This window comes from Scyliorhinus torazame, chromosome 19 (genome assembly GCF_047496885.1).
Source record: "Scyliorhinus torazame isolate Kashiwa2021f chromosome 19, sScyTor2.1, whole genome shotgun sequence".
NCBI lineage: Eukaryota > Metazoa > Chordata > Chondrichthyes > Carcharhiniformes > Scyliorhinidae > Scyliorhinus > Scyliorhinus torazame.
Window position 1 is genome coordinate 56,047,560 of NC_092725.1, and position 11,698 is coordinate 56,059,257.

At 47.7% G+C, this 11,698-nt stretch overlaps 1 protein-coding gene across 1 annotated transcript; it reads right to left on the reverse strand.

Annotated features, from left to right (window-relative positions):
- Window positions 1–1,215: 1,215 nt before the first annotated feature.
- Window positions 1,216–10,279, reverse strand: LOC140396146 (vasopressin V2 receptor-like). Its single transcript, XM_072484315.1, has 2 exons — window positions 9,154–10,279; window positions 1,216–2,738 (listed from the first exon to the last, which is right to left on the reverse strand). Exons 1-2 carry the CDS (start codon window positions 10,196–10,198, stop codon window positions 2,542–2,544), a joined length of 1,242 nt encoding a protein of 413 aa, XP_072340416.1. The 5' UTR covers window positions 10,199–10,279; the 3' UTR covers window positions 1,216–2,541.
- Window positions 10,280–11,698: the final 1,419 nt, after the last annotated feature.

The window sequence follows — 11,698 nt, forward strand, 5'->3', positions numbered from 1 at the left end:
ACAAGACAAAAGTCAGGAGTGTGATGGAACACTCTCCACTTGCCTGGATGAGTGCAGCTCCAACAACACTCAAGAAGCTTGACACCACCCAGGACAAAGCAGCTTACTTGATTGGCACCCCATCCACAAATATTCACTCCTTCCATCACCAATGTACAGTGGCAGCAATGTGTGCCATCTACACGATGCACTGCAGGAACTCACAAAGGTTCCTTTGACAGTATCTTCCAAACCTGTGACTAGTACCATCTAGGACAAGGTCAGCAAAGTGGCATGTGTCAGCAGACACAAGAGAACACCATCACCTGGGAGTTCCCCTCCAGGCCACACACCATCCAGATTTCGAACTATATCACCATTTCTTCACTGTCGCTGGGACAAAATCCTGGAACACCCTCCCGAACAGTACTGTAGGTGCACCTACCCCACATGGACTGCAGCGGTTCAAGAAGGCAGCTAACCACCACCTTCCTAAGGACACGGATGGGCAATAAATGCCGGCCTAGCCAGCGATGCCCACACCCATGAAGGAATTTAAAAAAACATAACGCCAAGTGTCATTAGCCTCACTGCTATTTTAACAATATGTTGCCCCATTTTATATACAACTGTGAATATCAGAATTTTGAGGTCAAGGCTGTGAGCTTGAAGCTGAGGCACAATGTTGGGACAGTTTAGAGGGAGCTTACTTACTGTTCTGTGTCTACCCCGTGAGTGCTTGAGGAAAATGTTCCACTCTGTGATTCAGTCACTCCTCACCTTGATACGGGTAATGAAATGAAATGGAAATCGCTTATTGTCACAAGTAGGCTTCAAATGAAGTTACTGTGAAAAGCCCCTAGTCGCCACATTCCGGCGCATGTTCGGGATGGCTGGTATGGGCAAAACAATACAGTTAACATTTTTGGGTTATTGGTCAAAGTATGTGTTAACACATGCATGAGGATTGTGTAGTAGTTTTACTAACACTAACTGAGCCAGCACATTCCATCCAAAGTGAATGCAGGTAAATTAAAATGGCCACACTCAGCTGCATAGTCTTGAATTCTCACTCAGTGTCTGCATTGTCTCAATAATGTCAAGTGACTTGGCACTACCGATTTTGACACACCCAGGAGTCATGTGATTTCCCTGGTACTTTCAAAGAGCATTGCTGGATTCTCCCGTGCCCCAGCTGTGTGTTTCTCGGCAGGGGGGGGGGGGGGGGGGGGTCACTGTTCGCTGGCAGCAGGATTCTCTGAGGTTTCCCATTGAAGCCACCCCACGCCTCCGCGAAACCATTGCAGTTAGGAGTGCGCTGCCGATGGGTCCAGAGAACTGCTGGAGAACTCCAGCCCTAATGTTTAGAATGATAAAACTGGGCAATCCTGAAAATATTTATTTATATTTCATTCATTCATGGGTTGTAGGCATTGCTGGCTGGGCCAGCATTTATTTCCCATCCCTAATTGCCCTGAACTGAGGGCTTTTAAGAGTCAACCAGTGGGCAGCATGTTGGCGCAGTGGTTAGCATTGCTGCCTCACGGCACCGATGTCCCAGATTCGATCCCGGCTCTGGGTCACTGTCCGTGTGGAGCTTGCACATTCTCCCCGTGTTTGCGTGGGTTTCGCCCCCACAACCCAAAGATGTGCAGGGTAGGTGATTGGCCACACTAAATTGCCCCTTAATTGGAAAAAATGAACTGGGTGCTCTAAATTTAAAAAAAAAGTCAACCACATTGCTATGGGTCTGGAGTGACATGTGAGCCAGACTGGGTAAGGACAGCAGATTTCCTTCCCTAAAGAACATTAATGGCCCAGACGGTTTCAAGGTCACCATTAGACTTTTAATTCCCAAGTTGTATTGCATTCAAATTTCACCATCAGCTCTGGTGGGATTCGAACCCACGTCCCCAGAGCATTATCCTGGGTCTCTGGATTACTAGTCCAGTGACAATACCACTCCCCCACCAGCTCTCCGAATTATGCATTCCTTAATACAGCATGCTTTGAACCGTGCTCAACTGTGAGATATCGAAAAGTCAAGAAATTATAGTCACATAAAATGCCTCCCTACTGAAGGAAAACTTGAAGATATGTTTGTTGGCACCATATTAGTCCAATGTAAACTAGGCGGTATCTAATCTCATCTCATTTCATCTGCAAATGATTCATCCTAGCATTGCAATCAAATCTAGTTGAATTCTATTATGTGTAATCAATGAGAAAGCGTATAGAACAAACATTTCACAAACCATGACGAATGTACCCAGTATTAAATGCAAATTGTTGTTGCTGAAATTCAAGATCAAATTTGGACTTATGAATAATAAAAAAAGAAACGTTAAAATAGAAAATAGCTTCCACTGTGACGGCCAGATTTTAACCCAACTAAAACCCATTAAGGGAGAGAGAGTTAAAATCAGGCCCTGATCAGTGTCTGAAGGAGAGATTACATTTTAGGTGGGAGTAAACCTGGTTTGTCTTATCCTTCTGATTTTCTTTATGGTTCTCAATTTCTGCATCCTCCAGTGACTATGACCCAAGTTTCTGTCTGGAATCTCAAACAGCTGTGGAGGCATCTGCAGCATCCTTGTCAGCCAGGTTGACGCTGGTTGAGACGGCTGACTGGTTTCGAACTGGGCACCGTGGCTGATGTTTCGTGCAACGCGGGATTTGTCCGCAGAAATACATGTATATCCAAGGGTTTGTACAACTGTTTAGGTTCCCCAAGAGCATGAGGATGGTGAAAACAGCACCTGTAGGACAGATAAGAGAAATGAAATGAGGGTAGCTGTCACAAAATAACATTCTAGAGTGGCACGGTGGCACAGTGGTTAGCATTGCTGCCTCACAGCGCCAGGGACCCGGGTTCAGTTCTGACCTTGGGTGACTGTCTGTGTGGAGTTTGCACGTTCTCCCCGTGTCTGCATGGGTTTCCTCTGGGCGCTCTGGTTTCCTCCCACACAAAGATGTGCAGGTTAGGTGGATTGGCCATGATGAATGTGCAGGGTTGCAGGGTTAGGGTGGGGGAATGGGTCTGGGTCGTGCTCTCTCAGACTCAATGGGCTGAATGGCCTCCTCTGCACTGTAGGGATTCAATGGATTCTATTCTATTCTAAATTACTCTATTCTATGGATCACCCGGCGAGCTTCGCTGCCACCTCTGGTGTTATTAGCTAGTAGTTGTAAGTTTGCATAGATGGGAATGTGCCAGTTGGAGTCAGAATCATGTTTAAATCTTCAGCATTGTAAGGTAAGGGAAGTGTGTAAAACTTTAGGTGCGAGGCCTGTGCACTTTTGAGCCTGTGCACTTTTGTTCCCATCAAGTGCAGAGTCATATTTATTTTTTGGGAACAAAAATGGATATTGTTGTCTCTCATTACAAAGGAAGATTCCAGGGTTCGAGTTAATGTTTCGAGTCCTTCATGAGCTCGGAAGCAGCGTCATATTGGGATGGAGATATTAACTCTTGTTTCTCTCTCCACAGCTGTTGCCAGACTTGAGCTTTCCCAGCCCATAATAATAATCTTTATTGTCCCAAGTAGGCTTACATTAACACTGGAATGAAGTTACTGTGAAAAGCCTCGAGTCACCACAATCCGGCGCTTGTTCGGGTACACGGAGGGAGAATTCAGAATGTCCAAATTACCTAATAGCACATCTTTCAGGACTTGGGGGAGGAAACTGGAGCACCCGGAGGAAACCCATGCAGACACGGGGAGAACGTGCAGACTCCGCACAGACAGTCACCCAAGCTGGGAATCGAACCAGGGACCCTGGAGCTGTGAAGCAACAGTGCTAACCACTGTGCTGCCGTGCCGCCACTCTATGTTGGAATTTCAGCATCTGCGGTATTTTGCTTCCATCCCTCCAGGGTTGGAGTTCCGCAGACATATACTGAGCCCATGTCCCCAGAGCATTATCCTGGGAGTGAATGGCAGCAATGGATAGTTAGCAGCCGAACGCTGACCATGGATCTTTGAGAAAAGCCAATATCAAACCACTGAGACATTGTAGTTGCAGTTAAAAACTTTGTGAATTACAATGAGGAGGATTTGTCACCATGAATCCAGCCAAATAACAACCTCATTGTCGTAAGCGCATCTTAGCTCTGCAGAAAGCTTTGGTTTCTGCTAGAGTAGTTCACCATCACTGACCATGGAAATAAAAGGTATTTAAAAAAAAATTCTGGATACAATTCACTAACTAGCCACCCACGAATGAAGCATTACTTTTCCTTGGGTCGCATTTCAATCATGTCCTAATGTGAAGGAATGCCACCCTGTATTGACTTTCAACCAGCCAATTGTTGGCTGGCAATTTGAGGGGGCCAGTGTTCAGGTAGGTGGTTTGAAGTGTGTCTACTTCAATGCCAGGAGTATACGAAACAAGGTAGGGGAACTGGCAGCATGGGTTGGTACCTGGGACTTCGATGTTGTGGCCATTTCGGAGACATGGATAGAGCAGGGACAGGAATGGATGTTGCAGGTTCCGGGGTTTAGGTGTTTTAGTAAGCTCAGAGAAGGAGGCAAAAGAGGGGGAGGTGTGGCGCTGCTAGTCAAGAGCAGTATTACGGTGGCGGAGATGATGCTAGATGGGGACTCTTCTTCCGAGGTAGTATGGGCTGAAGTTAGAAACAGGAAAGGAGAGGTCACCCTGTTGGGAGTTTTTTATAGGCCTCCAAATAGTTCTAGGGATGTAGAGGAAAGGATGGCGAAGATGATTCTGGATATGAGCGAAAGTAACAGGGTAGTTATTATGGGAGACTTTAACTTTCCAAATATTGACTGGAAAAGATATAGTTCGAGTACAATAGATGGGTCGTTTTTTGTACAGTGTGTGCAGGAGGGTTTCCTGAAACAATATGTTGACAGGCCAACAAGAGGCGAGGCCACGTTGGATTTGGTTTTGGGTAATGAATCAGGCCAGGTGTTGGATTTGGAGGTAGGAGAGCACTTTGGGGACAGTGACCACAATTCGGTGACGTTTACGTTAATGATGGAAAGGGATAAGTATACACCGCAGGGCAAGAGTTATAGCTGGGGGAAGGGCAATTATGATGCCATTAGACGTGACTTGGGGGGAATAAGGTGGAGAAGTAGGCTGCAAGTGTTGGGCACACTGGATAAGTGGGGCTTGTTCAAGGATCAGCTACTGCGTGTTCTTGATAAGTATGTACCGGTCAGACAGGGAGGAAGGCGTCGAGCGAGGGAACTGTGGTTTACCAAAGAAGTGGAATCTCTTGTTACGAGGAAGAAGGAGGCCTATGTGAAGATGAAGTGTGAAGTTTCGGTTGGGGCGATGGATAGTTACAAGGTAGCGAGGAAGGATCTAAAGAGAGAGCTAAGACGAGCATGGAGGGGACATGAGAAGTATTTGGCAGGAAGGATCAAGGAAAACCCAAAAGCTTTCTATAGGTATGTCAGGAATAAGCGAATGACTAGGGAAAGAGTAGGACCAGTCAAGGACAGGGATGGGAAATTGTGTGTGGAGTCTGAAGAGATAGGCAAGATACTAAATGAATATTTTTCGTCAGTATTCACTCAGGAAAAAGATAATGTTGTGGAGGAGAATGCTGAGCCCCAGGCTAATAGAATAGATGGCATTGAGGTACGTAGGGAAGAGGTGTTGGCAATTCTGGACAGGCTGAAAATAGATAAGTCCCCGGGACCTGATGGGATTTATCCTAGGATTCTCTGGGAGGCCAGGGAAGAGATTGCTGGACCTTTGGCTTTGATTTTTATGTCATCATTGGCTACAGGAATAGTGCCAGAGGACTGGAGGACAGCAAATGTGGTCCCTTTGTTCAAAAAGGGGAGCAGAGACAACCCCGGCAACTATAGACCGGTGAGCCTCACGTCTGTAGTGGGTAAAGTCTTGGAGGGGATTATAAGAGACAAGATTTATAATCATCTAGATAGGGATAATATGATCAGGGATAGTCAGCATGGCTTTGTGAAGGGTAGGTCATGCCTCACAAACCTTATCGAGTTCTTTGAGAAGGTGACTGAACAGGTAGACGAGGGTAGAGCAGTTGATGTGGTGTATATGGATTTCAGCAAAGCGTTTGATAAGGTTCCCCATGGTAGGCTATTGCAAAAAATACGGAGGCTGGGGATTGAGGGTGATTTAGAGATGTGGATCAGAAATTGGCTAGCTGAAAGAAGACAGAGGGTGGTGGTTGATGGGAAATGTTCAGAATGGAGTACAGTCACAAGTGGAGTACCACAAGGATCTGTTCTGGGGCCGTTGCTGTTTGTCATTTTTATCAATGACCTAGAGGAAGGCGCAGAAGGGTGGGTGAGTACATTTGCAGACGATACTAAAGTGGGTGGTGTTGTCGATAGTGTGGAAGGATGTAGCAGGTTACAGAGGGATATAGATAAGCTGCAGAGCTGGGCTGAGAGGTGGCAAATGGAGTTTAATGTAGAGAAGTGTGAGGTGATTCACTTTGGAAGGAATAACAGGAATGCGGAATATTTGGCTAATGGTAAAGTTCTTGAAAGTGTGGATGAGCAGAGGGATCTAGGTGTCCATGTACATAGATCCCTGAAAGTTGCCACCCAGGTTGATAGGGTTGTGAAGAATGGAGTGTTGGCCTTTATTGGTAGAGGCATTGAATTCCGGAGTCGGGAGGTCATGTTGCAGCTGTACAGCACTCTGGTACGGCCGCATTTGGAGTATTGCGTACAGTTCTGGTCACCACATTATAGGAAGGACGTGGAGGCTTTGGAGCGGGTGCAGAGGAGATTTACCAGGATGTTGCCTGGTATGGAGGGAAAATCTTATGAGGAAAGGCTGATGGACTTGAGGTTGTTTTTGTTGGAGAGAAGAAGGTTAAGAGGAGACTTAATAGAGGCATACAAAATGATCAGGGGGTTGGATAGGGTGGACAGTGAGAGCCTTCTCCCACGGATGGATATGGCTGGCACGAGGGGACATAACTTTAAACTGAGGGGTAATAGATATAGGACAGAGGTCAGAGGTAGGTTCTTTACGCAAAGAGTAGTGAGGCCGTGGAATGCCCTACCTGCTACAGTAGTGAACTCGCCAACATTGAGGGCATTTAAAAGTTTATTGGATAAACATATGGATGATAATGGCATAGTGTAGGTTAGATGGCTTTTGTTTCGGTGCAACATCGTGGGCCGAAGGGCCTGTACTGCTCTATGTTCTATGCTCTAATTGCTACATCTTTAGGCACAAGAATCTTGATGAAGACCAGGTCATTGAATCTTGATGAAGACCCATCTTGAATTGGGGCGGGCGAGGGGAGCAGTTCCTGAGTTTACACCTTGGGACGTTTTTTCTGTCCTCATAGAATTTACAGCGCAGAAGGAGGCCATTCGGCCCATCTAGCCTGCACCGGCTCTTGGAAAGAGCACCCTACCCAAGGTCAACACCTCAACCCTATCTCCATAACCCAGTAACCCCACCCGACACTAAGGGCAATTTTGGACACTAAGGGCAATTTATCATGGCCAATCCACCTAGCCTGCATATCTTTGGACTGTGGGAGGAAACCGGAGCACCCGGAGGAAACACACGCACACACGGGGAGGATGTGCAGACTCCGCACAGACAGTGGCCCAAGCTGGAATCGAACCTGGGACCCTGGAGCTGTAAAGCAATTGTGCTATCCACAATGCTACCGTGCTGCCCCCTCTGTTCATTGAAATTATAAAGGAGTTTTAACAATCTGGACCTTTGAAGCCAGGCATCAACCTTGTCTTGGAGACAAATCTCTGTCGCTGGGTCAAAATCCTGGAACCCCCTTTGCACTCACCACACGTATCACAGCGGTACATAAAGGTGAACCATCGCCTTCTCCAGGGCAACTAGGATAGGGCAATAAATAATGACCTTACCTGCGGTGCCCATGTCTCAGAAATAAATATATTAAGAACGAACCCCTGGCTTGTTCATATGATTCAGCTGAACGGAGGGGATGCATTTGCTGTCTTTGTCACGAACATAGAGATTATTTCCCATCTATGCACTGCTCTGTACTCAAACCCCTTTATCTAAATCGTAAATTCAAAGCTTTACAATTAATCACTTCGTAGATTTTCGTTCATGACCAATTTAATAATTTTAAATAGCTACATCAGATTAAAGAGCACAGTCCAGCAGCTGATCTCTCCGATTCACCCCCACCCCAAAATAAATTGTAGATAAAGGGAAAATCTCCAAGTATGAGTCTAATATTCCAGGCAATTGGCTTCAGCGCTGAATGCATTTCCTCTCTCACTCCCAACACTTTTTCTGTGGTTTCATTTCTACCTTTGTGTAAGTAAGAGGCCACACATTCCTTACACTTACACGATTTAAAATTAACAGAGAATATGTCACGAAATTGCAGTGTTTTTCCAAACAAAGGAATACTGAGGATACAATCAACGCTGACAGACCAGCGCGGTGGCTGGGAGGGAGCTGCACTGTCTGAGGTGCCGCGTTTTGGGTAAGACATGAGGCGGGAGCCCCCAGGCCCCCCACTCCCACACCCCCTGCCTCTGCCCCATCATCCGACTATAAATGCTCCTCTGGCACACGATTGGAATACCATCCACCCACCCCCTCCCCCCAGCCCTGGCCAAAATTTTTCCCTCGACTCAATTATCCCCAAATCGATTATCTATCTGGCTATCACCGCTCTCCTGATTCTGGGATCTTGCTGTGCGTAGGTTGCCTGCTCTACTCCCTCTATTGCAACACTTCAAAAGTCATGCATCGGGCATAAAACGCCCCTGGGCGTCGTGGAAGGTGTATATGAATAACAATAAAAAAACTTTTTTCTATTTGATCATAAATCTGTGAGCCGTTCTTACAACTCGCCAACAAATTCTGCAACTTTGTAAAAACTGAGAATCATCTTTTGGCAGCATTGACATCTATCTCTCCCTCTCCCTCTGCCGCTATTTTGGCTGGAGGGCTGTGAAGAATGTCTCCTGTTAGACAGACACACATTCCCACTAACTCTGCAGCGAGTGTCCCATGACAGCGGGACAGTCACTTCGGAGTTTGGAACGGGCTGTTTCCAGTGGGGAAGGGACAGTTTGGGATCTTTTGAAGGGAAGCACTCGGGAAAATAAAACCGAGAATGGTGTGTCAGCAAAGCTTTTTTTCTTAAAGGGAAGGTAGCTTCTTTGAGAAAACGATGGCATGACTTACCCTCACTGGTGTCACTGGGATACCAGGCTGTGCACAGCTGGACTGTAAAATAAGGCGCCCAGCACAGGACATAGGCGAGAACTATGACCACTGCCATTTTTATGGTCTTGTTCATTGCTTTGGAGATGCAGTTGACGTTACTGGCCCTGGAGTGGACTGTCAGCTGGTGGGTCTTGGTGTAAATGTTCAGCCGGATTACCCTGCAGATTCTGACCTGGCAAATGGTCAGCACGACGGCGGGAATGAAGAAGACGACCAGGAAGATCCAGCTCACGTAAGCTCTGAGCCCCCAAGGCTGGACGAACTGTGCCCAGCACTGCAGCAGCCCCGGGGCCACCTCTGTCTTGGAGAAGATGAAGAGCTGAGGCAGGCTGAGGAGCAGGGAGAGGATCCAGCTGCTGCAGATGGCCGTGTTCCAGTGACCCTTGCTCTTCTGAAAAGTCACCATGGGGTAGCAGACCGCCTGGAACCGGTCCACCGCCATCACCACCGTCAGGTAGGTGGAGGCGAACATCCCCACCAGCTGCAGGTAGGCCACGGCCCGGCACAGCACGTCTGGCCCCAGGAAGACCTCGGTGATGTCCCAGATGAGCTGGGGCAGCACCTGGAAGGCGGCCACTGCCAGGTCGGCAATGCTGAGGTGCATGAGGAAGACGTACATGCGCCTGATCCCCCTCCTCCTCCTCCTGCACAGGATCCCGATCAGCAGGCTGTTGCCCACCGTGGCCGCCGCGAAGATGATGGCCAGCACTGCAATCTCGGCGTGTGCCAACTGCTCGTCCCTCTGGGAGATGCCAAGGGCGTCCGAGGTGCCCGTGCCGTTGGGGAGGACGTGCCATGTGCCAACCCCATTGTAATTTGCACTCTCATTCAAGGATGCAGACATAGCTCCTTTGAGTGAGATGGGGGTGGTGCAACTTGTTGTCTTGTGTGTGTGAGAGGTCTGCCTTGCTGCAGAGTAACAGCCCCTCACCCCCTTCAGCAGCCCCTTCCCAAGATGCGAGGCTCCAGCTTGTTCTGCCCTCTCTTGGATCTTCCTCTGCATTCAAACAAGAGGCAGCGTGCGAGCCCTGGTGGGGTGCAGTCGGTTCGATGCTTCCTGCCCGTATTCTCTTCCTCCAGCAGCTGTCTGCCACCGCCAGCGCTTTTAAATAGAAATCTATCTACATTAGCCTTAGGCTGGGACACTTTGCATTCCTCACTGTGGCCAGATGTACCAATCGGCGCGCAGAATACAACAGGTGATTTTGACTGCGAGGAAGCTCACATAGTGAGAGAGAGACAGGGGAAGGAGAAGGAATACAAAGGGATTTATTTGGCTTTAATTTCTGTTTAATCCTAACCTCATTCAATTGTTGGTCGATATTCACCCCGGAGGGTGATTTCCATGGTCCCTATTTTTTAAATCTCTCATGAAGCCCTCAGGAAGACTTCGAAATGCAGCCTTGCTGTGATCACAGGTAAATAATGACAAGGATGTTTTGCTGTGAAATCATCGCAGACAATCCAACTCACAATATAACCCTGCTCTCTGGACGGGGCCGTCCCCGGGGGAAGTCAATAAAACACTTTCAAAAACGGGAGATTGGACAGGCGAGTGGGGTAGAGGAGCTTCAGTTTCGGGGTTATTCGCTATTGCAACGATTTCTCTCCCAATGAAAGCCTCTTGGTGATTATTGCCTGCTTTCTGGATAGGACAGTGTGGAGTTAACAGTGAACCTGTGAGTGAGAATGAAGGGTAGCACGGTAGAACAGTGGCTAGCACTGTGGCTTCACAGCGCCAGGGTCCCAGGTTCGATTCCTGGCTTGGGTCACTATCTGGGCGGAGTCTGCACGTTCTCCCCGTGTCTGCGTGGGTTTCCTCTGGGTGCTCTGGTTTCCTCCCACAGTCCAAAGATGTGCAGGTTAGGTGGATTGGCCGTGATAAACTGCCCTTAGTGTCAAAAAAGGTTTGGAGGGGCTATTGGGTTATGGGGACAGGGTGGAAGTGAGGGCTTAAGTGGGTCGGGACAGACTCGATGGGCTGAATGGCCTCCTTCTGCACTGTTTGTTCTATGTCTATGTAAAAGAGGTTCAAGGTTGACCGAGGAAGAATTTTGCAAAGCTACAAAAGCAAATAGACAATTGGTGTGGAGAGATGAGGTGGGTGGGGGTGTGCAGACTGGGCCGAAGGGCCTTTTCTGCACTGTATTGTCTCTTTGATTCTGAGTGTCAGCCAGGAATTTAGAGTGGATTTGATTTCAGGGCAGGCTGCTGGGAGGGACGGGGGTATTAACTTGATCTCATTGCCTTATGAGTCATTTAAAAATACATTTTGTACCTTCTTGCAGCAGTCAGGGAAAAACAAACAAGACACAAGGGGGTCTTCTAAATCCACAAGACTCCTCAGATTCGTATTCAAGTATTCTGTTTAGTTATTTTTTTCATCAGTTGAATGAAAGCCATCATTGGGAAATTCTGAAACTGAGAAATCCCCCAGGATTAGATTTCCCACAGGCAAGGGAAACAATGGGTTACCTCGAGTCTAAGGCTGTTCTCAAGGTGA